General features: G+C 54.6%; 1 protein-coding gene across 1 annotated transcript; it reads right to left on the bottom strand.

Moving 5' to 3' along the window:
• Positions 1 to 3,652: 3,652 nt before the first annotated feature.
• On the bottom strand, positions 3,653 to 6,434 carry SOX1 (SRY-box transcription factor 1). Its single transcript, XM_039714273.1, has one exon. The coding sequence runs from the start codon at positions 6,319 to 6,321 to the stop codon at positions 5,203 to 5,205; it is 1,119 nt and encodes a 372-aa protein (XP_039570207.1). The 5' UTR covers positions 6,322 to 6,434; the 3' UTR covers positions 3,653 to 5,202.
• Positions 6,435 to 16,533: the final 10,099 nt, after the last annotated feature.

The raw sequence follows: 16,533 nt of genomic DNA, 5'->3' as shown, positions 1-16,533 counted from the left end.
TTCTTCTCCTACTCGTCCATGGCTACTCGAAGGCTGCGGTCGGGAGACGGGGCGCACCGCAGCCTTCCGGCCTCCCGCTGGGGCCTCTCCTCTCACTCCTTCCCGACTGTGGCGTCTCCCTTCTCCCCTCAGCAGGGCCGGGCCTCCCCCACCAGACCCCACTCGCTCCGCGGGGGGGTCGGGTCTCGCTGTCTGCCCGGCCGGCCGCTGGCTGGCAGCGGGAGCCGTCGGTTTTCCGCCGGCTGATTGTAAACGGGTTTGACTGGCCGTTGATCTCGGGGTCAGGGCTCTCCTCGCTAATCCCTCGCTCTCCAAACACCGCCACCCCCCCTCCTCCCCACGCTCTCCCTCCCTTTCTCTCACCCCTCTCCCCTCCTGCCACCCCCGTTTTCCTCTTGCATCATTCATCTGCAGCCTCTCTGACGGCACCGGGGGCACCTCGCTTCCCGGGCCGCCGCTCGCACCCACAAACAACATCCCCCAGGCCCACTGCTCCACGACTCCGGGGGGATTGGCTTAGCAAGGAGGGCCCTTCCTGCAAGATGAGCCCTCTGCACGCTGACACGGACACACGGACACGGGGACACACTGCCGCTGTCCGCCCCCACGGGACTGCCCCGTCCCGGCGCTCCCCACGTGATGCTGAGTGCGGGAGGGAAGGGGAGATCTGGAGATCACTGGGGCGAGCTGACAGAAAGTGTGCTGGAAGGGGGAGGGAGGGGCAGAAAAGGGCTCGGGAGAGTCGGTGAGTGCCCGGGAAAGGCGGGGAAATCGTGGGGCGTGGGAGAGCGTCGGCGCCAGCCCCGGGAGAGCATCCCGTCCAGATAACCCATCAAACCCACAGACACCTGCCAGTTCGCGTCTTTTAGCTCCGTTTTACTTTACAGCAATGCTGAGATCAGCCTTTTGGTTTGGTTTTCGGCGCGGGGGAGCGTGTCTGTGTGATGCTGTGGTGCTTTTTTTTTCTTTTATAGATTTTTCCCCCTTCCGTGGCAGTTTACACGTAATAATAAAATGCTGTAATCGCGTCAGACGTGCAGGTGACCCGGCCTGATGTCGCCTGCATGTGGCGCAGCTGGGAGGGAGGGTCCTCCCCACCCCCCACCCCGCCCTACCAAGGAGCATTTCGCGGAGCTTCTTGTCCCGCTGTGGCCCTACGGGCGCCTTGGGTCTGATTTCTGGAATCGTCCCTCTTTTTATCTTCATGGACAATTTCGTGTGCCCTCCTCCCGGCTCGGAGCCGTCCCACCGGTGCTCCCCCCGGGGCTTGTTGCGATGTGACTCCGGCTGAGGGCGCGGGGGAGTGGAGCTGGAGGGAGCGGCTTTTCCCCGGGGCCCAGCGCCACTCCCACGAGCTCAGTGAGCCACGCACGCTGGAGAGGAAGGAGGGGGGGGGAGGCGAAATGTTTTTTAAAACAGAAAAGCCGTTGGGAAAAGAGCTGTGGAGTTCAGGCCAAGTTTGTGTTTCGGCTCGAAGTTTGGAGCGGATCAAAGCTGTTATCTGTGTGTGCCTCCTGTCCCCCTGCCTCCCGGGGCACAGGGATCCGCGGCAGCGCGGTGACCGCGGCGCTGGGCTCTGGCCCACGGGGGGCCTTGACCCCAAGCTCCCCACGCTACCCGCAGCCTAACTGCAAAGAAGGCACCTCGGCCCCGCTCCCGTTCGCCTCACTCCCTGGATTTTCCTTCCTTTTACTGAAAACGAGATGACTTTTCGCTTTAATTCTTCCACATATGTGATTTTAATAGCTCTGTCAATCATGCTATAGGAGGAACATTTCATACAATTTTAGATGTAATGTACTTAAACCATAAATCGCTTAAACCTATTCTTAGTTTTGCATATTCAATTATTCTCTTATATATAACTCTCATAGCAAAAAGCCCGAAGACATAATTATGTTACTGCACCTAACCCCAACTCATCTGCCTAGGAAAGTTGTTTTGTTTAAATACCCAAGTGTGAAGTTTAACTCAAATTAAATTGAACTGCCAAACCAACCAATAGACCATGAACAGCAAAAAAAATTCTACCCCGATGGTGTCTCAAGGGAATGGGGTGGGTGGATAGTTTTTTGGTTTTTTGGTATTTCGAGGAGATGGGGTTTGAATTTTTTTTTTTTTGGTTGCTCGGATTTTTTTGTTTTCTTTTTCTTTTGTTTCTTTTGTTTGGTTTTGGTTTTTTTTTTTTGTTTTGTTTTGTTTTGTGTTGTTTTTGGCGAAGGTTTGCTTTTTTGTTGTTTTTTTTTTTTTGGGGGGGGGTGGACATTTGCAGAACGAACTTCATTACATTGAAAGGCGGGCTGAGGGTGTTTGAAGCTTATTTGAATATAGCCGACATTGGGTCTCTTTAATCCCCTTGTGTTGAAAGTGCAGGTATTCCTATTATTCTAGGCATAACGCCATTGAGCCGCTAAATTGTGATGGTAGGAGGGAAAACTCATTAAAAGGAGCTAATTTAGAGAGCTATAATTTTTTAAAGCACTTCCCCATAGTATTTCTGCTGTTTGGACACAAATGATCAGATATTTACTTGCTTTTCTCCCTTGACCGCTCCAATCCTGTTCCATCAGTCGTGTTCAGCGATACAGAATCGTCTCGCTGGGATTTTTCTATTCTACATTGTCATTAAATGTGATTCTCAAAAGCTATGACCCTTAAAGAAAAAGGAACGTAACAAGGGTGCATCAGACGTGTATGTGTCTGCATGTGCACACACACACACACTTCTCTTCTGTCACGATGCTATCTATGGTGTGTACAGATATTTGCGAGAATATGCACATGAAGGACAACACGTTTCAAGAAACAATTCAACAGGTACCCAACTTAATCTGCATACCTAAAGGTACAGCTATTTTTAAAATCTCATCTAGGACGGTGGCTGGAGGTGATCAACACCGCAGAAAGTTTCCTACAGGTTCCTGTTTTCTGTATGCACTCTTTGGTCGCTGAGCATTTCCAAAAGTCGTCTGCTGACTGTCTGAACCCTCACACTCCTCCATTTTAATAAAGGCTCGAATAGTTAAGAAAAGGAAAGGGGAAAAAAAACCCCAAAACTTTGGGCTGAAATCAATGGACAGCCTCTATGAAAATTTTGCGTTCAGTATGAGTGATTCATACAAAATTATCGACAGGAGTCCGAAGAGTTATGTATGTCAATTGACATGTCAGCATTATAGAAGTGCAATCGCTAAGATGGACCAAACCCGCTCCTCATTAGCTAACTAAAACTTCCCCACTCCTGGACGGATGCAGTGCTTATTCACCAGAGCTAAAAGACGAACAGTCCTACAGCCTGCTGGGATCGACATTGAACTCCTGAAAGTTAATTATTTTTCCTTTCGTTTAAGCAGTTACGACTACTTTAAAAATTCATTTGCTACAGTAGTTTACAGCAAACTTTTAATTCTAACATATAGAAAAGTATCTCTCAACAGCTAGAAAAAAAAAGAATTTAAATTAGATCTCGAAGCAATAAACAACATTCTGCAATGAAATGACACGCATCGTTTTGCTCGACAGCTTTCGCACCAGTCGCTAAAAACGGGGGGCGGGGGATGGGGAAGGGGGAGAAAGGTGTGACCCCGCCGCTGCCGCTCGCCCCCCGGAATGCTCCGGGCGGACGGGACTGCTTCTAGGGCGTGAGCTTTAGAGGTCGCTTCTCTTTTCGGGGCGCGCAAAAAGAAGCCCTTTCACTTTCCATGGTGTTAGTTAGGGGGAAGCGCCGCGCTGGCCGGTGTCCCCCCGGCTCCCGGGGCCGTGGCTGTCCCCGAGCCGCCGGGAACTCCCGGCCGAGGGGGGGCCCGGCCGAGAGGGGCGGGCAGCGCCCGGTCACCCCCCAGGGGAAAAGTCAAGGCTCCGGCAAGGTCCGGACCACCAGTCCAGCCCTAAAATCCACAAAATGAACGGTCACGGCTAGAAGAGTAACGCAATAAACTGCCTTCCCTTGGAGCAAGGAACGAGTATTAAAATAAATCTACCTTCACCCCTTCTGATTTACACAGGTTAGGGAACATCGACATTTACTGCAGATTGCACTTCATTCTGTTGGCCGCTGCTGCTTAAAACTTCCTTCCCAAAATCTGTTTCCCTGCTGTGTTTCCAGGCTTACCAGGGTAAACACCACTATGTTTGCCAGTTAGCTTTTCTTTTCATACAGGTGACTTTTTCCGCTTTGAAATTTATTTAATCAAAACAGAAAAAAAGAGGACCGCATCCTTAGGATTTCTGTTTAGCAGAAAGGCTTTTTAGTAAACTATATACACAATCTGATTTCCTTCGTGCCGCCTAAATAAAAATTATTTCACAATGCATTTACAAGAAATGATACAAAAAGAAAACAAAAATCAAAGAGAAACAAACAAACAAAAATATCCAGATACAATAAAGTTTTACGAACCCCGGAAAAAAAAATGGAGCTTCCAAAACAAAACAACAACAACAAAAAATTATAAATAAACAAACAAGTAACTAAAAAAAAACCCAACCCGAAAAGCCCTCGAGAATATCTACAAAAACTTTTAAGTGTTCTTTTGGATTTGTCTTAGTACATGAGTAATAAATGAGAACTGTTGCCTCATCAACTTCGAGTTAATTAGTCAATAAAAAAATCTTCGCAAGAAGCGATCCGTGACTGAAATCGTAGCGGTTCCGCGCGGTATAAAAGTTGGCATCACCTACAACTTTGTGTGTTTATTATTGATATTTTTTCTTTTCGCCGCACTTTCCCCCCTTGCTCTCTTTCTCCTCTTTTGCAAATAAACGCTCTATGTCTCTTGGGTGTATGATAAATACTGTACAAAAAGTCTCGATAAAACACAGAAGTTCAGTCTAAAACTAGTTTCATAAACTAGTCCTTCTAAAAAAAAAAAGGTAAGTAAAGCAACCGTTACCTTTTTTCTCTCTCGTTATTATTATTATTATTTATTATTATTATTACAAGAACATCAAAACATTTCTGTACAAAAAGGAAGGAAGAAAAAAAAAAAAGGAGAGAGGCGGGGAGGGCGGGAGGGAAGGGGCGCGAGAGGCAAAAATAAGAGGGGGGAACCTGGGAGCGGGGCAGGAGCGGCGCGGGGCCGGGGCTGAGCGTGCGGCGGCAGCGGCGGGGCGCGCAGTCCTGCAGGCCGGCCCGGGGCCGGGGCGGCGGCCGAGCCGGTGCCCGCGTCCGTGCCTGCTCCGGCGCTCCGGTGCTGGCGGGGCTCAGATATGCGTCAAGGGAACGGTGCCGTTCACCCCCGTGCTGGCGCTCTGGTAGTGCTGGGGCAGGGAGTGGAGCCGGCTCTGGGCGGCAGCGGCCGCCGGATCCCCGCCTTCCCCGGCCGGTAAGTACATGCTGATCATCTCCCGCAGGTCCCCGGGGCACGGGGCCCGCGAGTGAGAGGTGACGGGCGGGCTCACGCTGGGCTCCGACTTCACCAGCGAGCCCAGGGCGCCCAGCGCGCCCGAGGAGGCGGCCGCCGCCGCTGCCGCCGCCGCCGCCGCCGCCGCCGAGTTCTGGTGGGGCTGGGAGCCGTAGGGCAGGGCGCCGTAGCCCGAGGGCGAGGCGCTCATGTAGCCCTGCGAGTTGGAGATGGGGCTGTACTGCAGGGCACCCATGTCGTAGCGGTGCATGGGCTGCGGGTTGTGCGGGTGGTGCGGGTGGTGCGGGTGCGGGTGGTGCGGGTGCCCCCCGCTGCCGGGGTGCTGGCTGTAGGCGAGCTGCGCCTCCTGCATCATCGCCGCCGCCGCCGCCGCCGCCGCCACCGAGCCCGGGTAGGCGCCGTTGGCCCAGCCGTTCATGTGCGCGTAGCCGCCGCTGGCCGTGCCGCCGGGGCTCTCCAGCCGCTGCCCGACGCCGCCCGGGCTGACGCCGACGCCCATGCCCACGCCGACGCCGGCCGGGCCTCCCCCGGCCGAGCCGGCGCTCAGCAGCCCCCCGGCCAGCGAGTACTTGTCCTTCTTGAGCAGGGTCTTGGTCTTCCGCCGGGGCCGGTATTTATAATCCGGGTGCTCCTTCATGTGCAGCGCTCGCAGCCGCTTCGCCTCGTCGATGAACGGTCTCTTCTCGGCCTCCGACATGACTTTCCACTCGGCCCCCAGGCGCTTGCTGATCTCCGAGTTGTGCATTTTGGGGTTCTCCTGGGCCATCTTCCGCCGCTGGCCCCGCGACCACACCATGAAGGCGTTCATAGGTCTCTTGACCCGGTCCTGGTTCGCTTTGTTTCCCCCGCCGCCGCCGCCTCCTCCGCCGCCTCCCGCTCCGGTCTGCCCCGAGAGGTTCGTGGGGGCCTGGGCTCCGCCAGGGGAGTGCAAGTCCGTCTCCATCATCATGCTGTACATTCAAATAGCTTTTTTATTTTCCACCGGTGCCAGACGTGAAAAATGAATCAAACATAGAGGAGCCCGGGAGGCCGGGGAGCGAGCGAGGAGGCGAAACCCGTTTGTATCTAGGCAGCGACCGCCGTGCGAAAAAAAAAAAAAAAAAAAAAAAAAAAAAAAAAAAAAAAAAAAAAAAAGGAGGAGAAGAAAACCGCGAGGAGGAGAGCGATCGGCGACCCTGCCGGCGAAAAACTTTCTCCCTTTCGCAAATCACTTTCGGGGCTCGGCGGCGACGGGGGTTCGAGCTGCTCAAACAGGTGCACGGCAAACTTGCTGCTTCACTTGGCGCGGCGGGAGGAGTGTGCGGAGCCGTCGGCGGTGTCCTCCGCTCGCCGGCGCTCCCCGGCAGACGCGCGCACACCCCTCCGCTCCCGCTCTTATCCTTAACGGAGCTATTTTTTTTTTGTTCTTTGCTGCTAACTTGGAGCCGCACGGAGCCCTGGAGCCGCGGGCCGCCCCGTCCCCGCTGGGCGCGCCCATCGCTGAGCCGACCGTCGGGCAGTACTTATGGGGCTGAGGCGCCCAGGCTGTCCGCCCCGCTGCCGCAGCCGTGCGAGCGGCAGGTGAACGTGCCTTTGCCGCGGGACTTCGTTCTGGAGATTTCTCCGGAGCCCCCTCAGACGTCTCTGCCAGGTGTTAAAACTGCTGCCAGGCCCAGGCATGAGGAAGAGGCTGGACGCAGTCGTTTTTCACTTAGTCCTAGGGGAGGTAAAAGCACCTGCGACTCAAGAAGGCACACGGAAACATGTTATCTTTGTATATAGTAAGTACAGGTGTATGAATTTTTTTTTCTCCTTGAAAACATTAAAAGACTACCTTTGTGCTCTGGCTGTCCTGTGAGATTATAGTTATTTTTATAGGGGGGAGAAAATAGTCCACATGGAAATTCATGCTGCAGGCTTTGATTGCAGCCATAGGAAAGGCAAGTCCGTTGCACAAATGCCCACGCATGTATAAAGGGCCACCCCATCATCTTCTGCCAGGTGAGAAAGGCACGCTCAGCGTGCCTGCTCTTTTCACGGTCCATGTTAATTTTCCTGACCCTAGTGGCCATCCAAGGCTGGGATCACGCTGCAACCCCCCCAATTACTGTTATTACCACCAGAAGTTTTCTGCAGGAGAAGCATGCACTGTGCACAAAGCACCGGTCCTAGGCACTCGGCTAGGATTAGACTTTTTTTTTCTCATTTCCAAAGACTCGTCATGATAATATGGGTTTGCTGGGGGGAGGAGAGTGCCTCTCCACTTCTGACGGCCGAAGGCTCAGCCTGCTTCCAGCCTTTGAGCTTAGTCTGAGTGATGCTGTTAACTCAGTGCCTCCTTTTGGGAGGACATTATTCTCTCCCAGCCAGCCCTAAGGGTGCAGAGAGGGCAGGGGAGACGTTGCAGGAACAGACCCGCGCTTCTCCAGCTGATAGTTTCTTAAGATGCCATATTTGCCATGGCAAAACAAGGGAGGCCCTTGTGATTGCTAGGTTATGTATTAAAAATACAGCTGGTTGGGATAGGAGGGGAGGGAGAGGGAGATATGAGTGGGGGAGAAGGTTACCACAGAAAAGCACATTTCCACTTGGATGGGCAAATGAAGGTATGAGGAGTAAAAACTGCGAGATAAGATGGCATGGCTTGCAAATTATCCACCCAAGGCTGTATGGTATTTTCCCCAGAAATTTGATAGAAAGGCACCTAAAGGCCTCCTTGACAAATAAATGTGTCGAATCGTTGTGGGGCAGTCTTTTCCGGATGAGTCCTATGCATCCTGCCAGGCAGTGGATCCCGTGGGAACACACCCTTATCCCTGGGAATTGGGGATGCACACCAGCTTCCCTCCCCCTCACGTTCAGGGAAACTGTGCCGGAGGCTGAATTTTCCCTTCCCTGGTGCAGAGGCAGCTGCTAATCCACACCCTCCCGGGGCCTGCCCCCTTCTGGACTTTTCCCGCTGTGGGGTTTACCCCCTTTCCCCTGACCCCCGGCAAATAAACACATTCCTTCTCCTAGAAGCAGCCGAACTACCAGGAGCACGGTGGGCAGGCAGGGAGCAGGGAGCGAGGCTGTGCTGCTGCCGTGAGTGCCCCTGGCCCAGGTGCAGCCCAGGTGTCACCTTCGGCCGGGGGGTGTCTGGACTGAAGGGACGGGAGGAAGGTCTAAAAGCCAGTTCGAGGGGGCAGCCAGGGGCTTTTCTTCCCTGGTAAAGGCAGTGCAGATCCCGATTCACGGGACTGGGAACGAGGCCAAGCACTTTGGCGAGTGTCCTTGGACAGGGCTGCGGGGCTGGGGTACAGCAGGCCGGGGCTGCAGCCGGAGATGAGCGGTCCTTGGACTTTCCCCTGCAGAAAGCGGGCTTGCAAAGACCCAGGAGTCGGGTGGTGGAAGGAATAGCTGGGGACGGCCGGGGGTGTGGTGTGTGCTGGGTAAACGCTGCAGGGAAGTCAGAGGGGAGGCGGAGAGGAGGTCGCGCACCGGGAGCAGGACCGGGGCGGGCGAGAGGTCTGGCCGCGGCCCCGCCGTGCCCGCGGAGGGGACAAGTAGCGGCCAGCGCTTCTCCCGGCCACGTCTCCCCCTCAACCTCCGCGCTGCGGGGCTCGGCGGGCCGTGCCGCTCCCGCTCCCGGAGGCCGCCCCCTCGGGGCCGGGGTCTCCCATTTTTTTTTTGTTCTTTGCTGCTAACTTGGAGAGAGAGAGGGAGGGAGGGGAGGGAGCGTGTGTGACTTGCATCCGCTGATCGCAGGTGAACGGAGAAGAAGAGAGGAGAACCCACCGCCACGCGAAAAGGAGGCGGAAAAAAAAAAAAAAACCTTAAATCGCCTGACGGCGGCCAATGGGGGCGCGCCGGCGGGCGCTCATTTGCATATGGCGCGCGCCGAGCGGTGACGTGCGCCGGGGCGCGCCGCGCTCGGTGTGAGGGGTGGGGGGGGGAGGACGGGCGGAGGGGCCGCGTCCCCCGACGGCGCCCCCGAGGCGGGGACACCCCGCAGCCCCGGGCAGCCCCCGCGCGGGGCCGGGCCGGGCGCCCGGAGCAGGCGGCGATCGCCGTCTGCTGGCTGCCGCCGGCCTCCCTTGCCCTCGGCCCGGGTCGAGGCGATGCTGATCCCTCGCCAGCCCTGTCTGAAACGTGAGGCGGGGAGGGAGGGGATCGCTTGCAGCTCCTCTGGCACTTCACTCCGAAACCCACTATCCAGAAAGAAATGCAAAACACTCCCTCGCTACAGGGGTGCCATTACTGGGCCAAAGCGAGCGAACCGGGAGGGAGCAGAAAGGGCAGGCAAAGGAGAGAGAGGAAGCATCTTCCTGCCTCGGTGACTTGGCGACTCGGGGATCACAGCTTTCAACGTGACCTGCTTGCTACCCAGTCGAGATGGAATGGTTGGGAAAAGGGCGCCTGAATAAAGTCCCGCTTTCTTTTGCAGCGTTAACAACTGTTCTGTGCCATCCTACAGCATCAGCCCCAAATCAGCTACAGGCTCTCTCTGTGTTTTGTTGTCTTTTCTCAGCTTGCTGGGTAAAAGCGTATGGAGAATCTCTGGAGCTTTCGAGTAGGGGCTCACCCTGTGAACGGTACTCACACATATAATTCAAATTTCACAGCTGACCTGCTCTGAAAACCTCAATCAGCTTCTAATTGAAGGGAAAACAAAATATTGCTTCCCTACAGCAGAGCTAACGATTTAATCATTATATCAGACATTATAGCTTTTAATTAGGCTAATGCTGATACTGTATGGAAAGAGATAATTCAACACAGTTCTTGATGAATTCTGTAATTGGGTTAACGGAGGAGCAGTTGGGGGAAGAGACGTCAATATTCAAGCTGCGTCTATAGCCACCAGGTTTATGAATGAAAGGGAAGGGAGAAAAAGAAAAGGGGGGGGGGGGGGGAAAGGGCTAAAATTCCCTGACGAGAAATGTCTCCCCCCTTCGCCCAGGAGAGCCGTGCCAACCAACTGGAAGCGTGAGGAGAGTGAGGGCTGTCCGCCTCGGCGCGCCCCGCTCCCAGACAGCCCGGACTGCTGCGGCACCCGCGGGACCCGAGAGGCGGCCCCGCTGCGGGACCTCGCTGCGGGACCTCGCTGCGGGACCTCGCTGCGGCTCCCGCAGCGCCCTGGGCGCGGGTCAGTGGCTCACAGGCCGCTCTCCCTCTGTCTTCACCCCACCCAACGGGTCGCCCACCGCCACGCTGGGAGCACGCGGGTAGGGGGCAGCCAGGGCCACCAACACTGAGACAATCCCGCGGGGGTGCCCCTGGGCAAAGCCGGGAGCACGGCGGGGAAACGCCGGGGGTGGTACGGGACGGGGCCGAAAGGTTTCTGAAGTTCTAATGGGAGCAGGCAGCTGTCCCGCACAGCCGGGCGGGCTGGGCTCGGCTCGGCTCGGCTCGGCTCGGGAGCCGCCCGCCCTGCGGGGCCGGGTGCTGGGCAGGAGGCGCGACACGGAGCACGAGGGCGTGCTCAGGGCCAGCCCGCTCCGGGCAAAATCAAAGCGGCCGGAGGGCAGGCTGCCGCTCCCTGTGGGTACTGCCATTTATTTATGTATTTATTGTGCCAGATAAAAGGGCGGCTGAAGCCACTTTTCTAAAGGAATTCTGCATCACCGCTCTCTCCACAGTGTCGATAAATTGCGCCTTCCCGAAGAGTTTGTATATCCCAGCCTTTCTATTTTTTCTCCTTCCTTTCTAGTTTTCACTGGCTTTGAAAATAAGCTTTATATTTCTGTTGCTCCTAAAAGAAGTAGTATCGATCTCCCGCACGTCTGATCTCCGCAGCAGCCGCCGGCCGCCCCACGGCGACAGCGGGTCCCGGCGGGCGGGTGTGCCGGGGGTGTCCGGCACTGCCAAGGGACGGTCACACCGCGCCTAAACAGAGATTGTCTTCCCCCCTCCTTTTCCCGTCAGGACATCCTGCGTGTCCCCTCGCCTTGGAACGGCCCCGATCCTTCCCGCGGTGGGACTTTCCAGTCGGTAGAAAAACCAGAACCGTCTCTTTACGAAGTTTTGCCAGCAGGAGCATTTTCTAAAATGTTTGTGCTACGCATCAGCTCGACTTCCAGCACAATATTGTTCCGAAAGACGAATATCCTGTATTGTGATCCATCCTTGTCTAATTTTGTTAGTAATTACAGTTAAATGGAACAAGTAATTGATAACATTCCAATGACACAACGCCCTCTGATTAACAGGCTGAATGCACCTTCCAACATTACACAAAAGTCGTACTTTTCAAGTCTGCTCAAATTTAAAATTGTCTTTAAAAATTGTTATTACTAAGGCACACACCGGGAATATGTGCTGATCAGATGGCACAGCATCTCGCGGGAGATGAGGGTTTGCACTATCCTATTTTTCACAGTTTTTGGGGTTTCTACCTAAAAGGATAGCCAAGCAATTTACTTTTTACAGCCGAGTTATCGAGTGGTCCTTTAGACAAAAATACCTCACATCAAAAAAAAACTAAAAAACCCCACGAACAGAAAACATACCCAGCGATTTACTTTCAACCAAAAGAAAAATATTTTAAAAGAGTTTAGTTTTATAATCGTAAACTTGTAAAGGAAAAGGAAGAGCTGTGGGGGTGGAGAGTCTGTCGGACTAGAACGACATGCGGAGTTATTACGTAGTTAATCTTTAAAATTGAACTGCTGAAATGTCAGTCACGGAAAAAGAGCTTCTCAAGCCCAAGTGCGGCATCCCATTTACAGCAGGGCAACCCGGATGGTTATGGCTGTGGCGTGTCGCTCAGAACACCATAAAGGTAGTATTTCTGGTTTGCATCCTCGTCAGTTATCCCCAAATTGCAAAGGTATTATTCAGGGCAAGTCAGAATGAATTTGTGTAAAAAAATAAACGAGGAAAGAAAAAACCCTAAATAATGTAGAAGCTTCTTTTTTGCAGGCCAGCCTGTTATTGTAAATTAGATTAGCTACACAAGCTTCAATATAAACATGACATGAGGTTCAGAGGAGAGCGAAAGTATCATCCACTCCAATCTCTCCTTTCATCGAAACATCCCACACAAATTACATCTTCTCGTTTAATACACCTTTCAATGAGATTAAAACATCACTTTGACACGGTTTCAAACCTTTTCGGTCGCTCATTCAGTGCTTACTTAGGAAAACAGCAAACAAGGGCAAAACTAGAAACATCTAAATAATCTCAGACCGCTGGTCTGGAAATTAAAGGTACCCAGAGGAAATACATGATCCTCTTGCTCCATCCAGTGCAGCATTCTGGACATGGGAAGGCAGACAGCGAACCCCAGTGAAGGGAAGAGAAAAACCCAGTTTCTTTCCCACCAAAGGGAAATCCCGGTTACTTGGTCGGTGCTGGAGTCCCGTCTTTATTTGCCTTTTGAAAAGGTGTGTTTGTCATCTGTTTCTCAGCAAATTACTGACTGTTACTTCACACTGTCCTTAAACGGATTCCCTAGTAGTCATCGTAAAGTGGGGTAGTAAACAAACCGCTACTGACACCTTTAGCAAATATGTAATTTACAGCAAACACCGGCAAACCTGAAAAAGGTGCTGGAGCGGAGCGGGGGTGGGGGGGGAGGGAGGCAGGCTATTCATGGACTGTCCTGTTTTAGGAACAACAGCGCTTGCAAATAGCTGGGGCTACAGTTTTAGCAGCACCCACAGCCTGACCCAGCCCGCAGCCGGTGCAGGGCCGTAGCCCCCGCCCCCGGCCGGACCCCTCCTCTCCGGCTGGGAAGTGCAGCCCCCACGGGAGATGCCTTTTCCGAGGTGGATATGTCAATTTTTGCTCTAGGGTCAGCGCAACCGGGCGGCTCACGGCGGGGAGGGGATGGCGTCAGCCCCCCGGCCCGCAGCGGCCGTTCTGCCCCTCCATGGAGCCGGGCCCGGGAGCGGCGGGGGAAGACGGGGAGAGCTGGGGCAGCCTGGCTTGTTGGGAATAAACGGTAGTTCGGCCACTCACTGCCTGCCGATACTGTGCGTTTGGGAACAATTTACTCTCCCTATATCCATCCATCCATCCGTCCATCCATCCATCCATCCATCCATCCATCCATCCATCCATCCATCCATCCAAACCCCCACCCCCCCTTAACAAAGAGGCTTTCAAAACATAACCTTTTATGGCAGTCTGTGGAATCAATGCGATAAAACGGGGTTTTAATGGGTTAATTGACTGGAGCCGCTATCATGTTTAAACACCTGTTTCTGAAAAGAGATTCAGCCAAAACGCGTCCCCTCCCTGATCGATAGATGTACAACCTTGCTGCATTGCCTGTTGATCGACCTCAAATACCACCCTCAATTACGAGAGGGAAAATCCATTTCACCTTTTTTTTTTTTTTTTTTTTTTTTTTAATATCCCAATACTTTATAGCAATAGGGAGAAACTCTACAGCCACTTTGAAGCTGGGGACGGAGAGTAAGACCCTGGGTGGGACCACGCCAGATAGCGTTAACCTCCGGGCTGGGGCTTGGCTTCGAGAGGCTGGGCACAACCTTCCTGTCGAGAGGTCCCGGCTGTCACTTCAACAGAGGACCGGATCCCGGGATCCCCTTTCCTTGGGAAGATCGAGCCGGCCTCAGCCCGGCCGCAGTAGCAACGCTGGGAGCCCATGTGAATTCTCTCTCCCAGGGGGAGAGATTAAGCAGGCATTAGTTGTAATAGCTGAGGGCTGCTCTGCCTATTGATTTCCCCCTTTTTTGGCAGTATTAATACAGCCAAGCCCGCCGGTCAGTCACAGCGAAATTGATTCTTTGCCCAAGACACCTTTCACTAAATGGCACCCGCGCACCGACATGTTAATTTTGGAGCGTGCGAGCGGAGCGGGCGCTGCGCGCTCGGGAGGCAGCGCCGCCGCCCCCGCGTCCTCCCCGCCCCAGCCCTCCCGCAGCCCCCTGCCCCTGCCCGGCCGCCGCTTTCCTCCCCCCTCCAAACCCAGTGAGGCGTCTTCCCCAGAAGGCGGAGGGGGGCAGCCCAAAACGCTGTCACACCACACCCGCACCCCCCCAAATCCGTGTCACAGCCGATAACCCAGTGACTGCAACCGGCTCTTCCCTCCTTGAAGCAAAAGTAACTTGGAAGCCCTCCCCTCGCCGGCTTCCCCTCCTCCATTCCCGAGACAGGGTGAAGACCCCCTCAAAAGTTAGAGGCACACTTACAGTTGCTCTTCCAGCTCCAGCCTCCTCCCAACATATCATCTGAAGGGGCAGCCTTATTATTATTACTTTTTTTTTGTTTGTTTGATTTTTTTCCTCTGCTCTAGCCTAGCTCACACCTTCCTCCGACCGTGCCCGCGGGTGCAGGGCAGCGCGACACGGAGCCGGCGGTCTCCTCCTCGCCCCTCGCCCAGCCGCAGCTCCCAGGCGGCTGTGCCCGAGCCACGAGTGCCCGGCGACACACGCACACTCACCATCCGCGCTCCCTCGCTCACTCGCTCTCTCTCTCTCCCCCTCACACACACACGCGCACGCACACACATACACACCGCACAGGAGAGGGGGAGAGAGGGAGAGCGGGAGACAGAGGAGAAAATGAAATTTATTATTGATAGAAAAGACTTTAAAGACAATTTCAAGTCATTGTTTCGGTCTGCAGAGAAAAGAAAAAAAAAAAAGAAAAGGAAAGGGAAAAAAAAAAGGAAAGGGGCTTTTCTCCCCACCCCAACATAATGAAACGCCTTTTGTGTGGCACCGAACAATACCAAACAAGTATTCTAATAAATAGCCACTTTTTTGTTCCGTCGCGGCAGTGAATAGAATTGAGCAGTTGGTTTGAGAGCAGCTGGAGCGCCGCACCGAGCGGGGAGGTGGAGCCCGGAGCCTCCGTCCTCTTTCTCTTCCCCTTTCCTTTTCTCACACGCAGTTTCTCCTCTAACCTTGCATTTCTGCCTCTCTGCTCCTGCTGGGCCACTGTCCCCTGTCCCTTTCTCTGGGAGAGATGGCTCCCGAAAGGGCACAGCCACCCCTAGGTGCTCCTTCCCGCACCTGTGTGGCACCGCGGGGCTCCCCGCGCCTCCTCCCGACCCTCACCGCGTCCTCCCGGGACCCCGCTCCTGCCCTCCCCCGTACCCTGGAGGCCCCTGGCCGCCCGGGACCCCGCTCCTGCCCTCCCCCGTACCCTGGAGGTCCCCGGCCGCCCAGGGACCCCGCTCCGCGCCCCCCGGCCGTACTCTGCCTCCGACAGCTCGGGACCGCGGAGGCTGCGAGCCCGGCCAGACCCTCCTTTGTTGACAATAAACTTGGATTTCACAGGGAGGCTCAGAGCCCCCCTCCGCCCTCTCGCTCCCCCTCTCCCGGCCTTCCCTCGGGATGGAGCCGGGCTTTGTCAGCCTCCCCCTCTCCGCTCAGGATCGCTGCGGAGGGTCCTCTCCTCCTCCGCCCTGTACCGCTCATTGCCATCACCTCCCCTTTCCTAGACAGCGCCGTGAGTTTTCTTGCATTTTTTTTTCTTTCCTCCCTAAAACACTCTTTTCCAGTCCCTTTCTGCCAATATGACAACCTCTCTAGGAAAGCAAGTCGATAGAGGTTATTAAAATGGACAAAAGTCAGCTAAAGATTTTCAGGTAAAGCTGAGAGTGCCCCGTTTTCCGTTCTGCTCCGGCTGTGCGGGTGTGTGCCTGCCCGTCTGTGCCGAGGATGTGCGGCGGGGAGGGAGGGAGGGAAGGAGGGAGGGAGGGAGGGAGAGAGGGAGGGAGGAGGGGAACAGAGGGATGGCTTTGGCCGCCGCTGGAGCCGGCTGCAGCACCCAGGCGGGTCGTGGCTGCCGGGGCTGGACCGGCGGGGGGACCAGCGGAGCCGGACACGGCGGGCAGCCGCCTTCCTACAGCTGGACCGTCTCCCTCTTTTATTAGGGGGTGGATCTAGTCCTCATTCAAAAATAAATTAATACATACCCCCCCACCCCTCCCACCCCAACATTAACCTCCGATTCTGTTGCCAGCCAGAGCCTTGCTTGTCTCGCAAAACCTGCGGGAAGTACCCGAGTTTCAAATAAACCCCAGCAACTGCTGCAAAGACTCCTTAGCATGCAGGGATTACCTCGTCAGCTATTCTGAGGTGCTCAGTCACATACAATCATTAGAGATGTTGGAATAAAAAGCAGATTGCTTTTAAGTTTCAACCACCGTTGCCCTTTACAGACTCGTACTGACGCTCGGAGGGGGAACAGGGCAACGGACGGGCGTGTATTAACGACCTGAATTAAA

The sequence above is a fragment of the Passer montanus genome, unplaced genomic scaffold (assembly GCF_014805655.1).
Source record: "Passer montanus isolate IOZ18808 unplaced genomic scaffold, ASM1480565v1 scaffold3, whole genome shotgun sequence".
NCBI classification, from domain to species: Eukaryota; Metazoa; Chordata; class Aves; order Passeriformes; family Passeridae; genus Passer; species Passer montanus.
Note: the sequence above shows the minus strand (reverse complement) of the source record. Positions and strands in the feature narration are given on the sequence as shown.

Excerpts from the sequence above, each read along its gene's own strand:
- SOX1 (XM_039714273.1), bottom strand. The coding sequence starts at position 6,321 with ATGTACAGCATGATGATGGAGACGGACTTGCACTCCCCTGGCGGAGCC.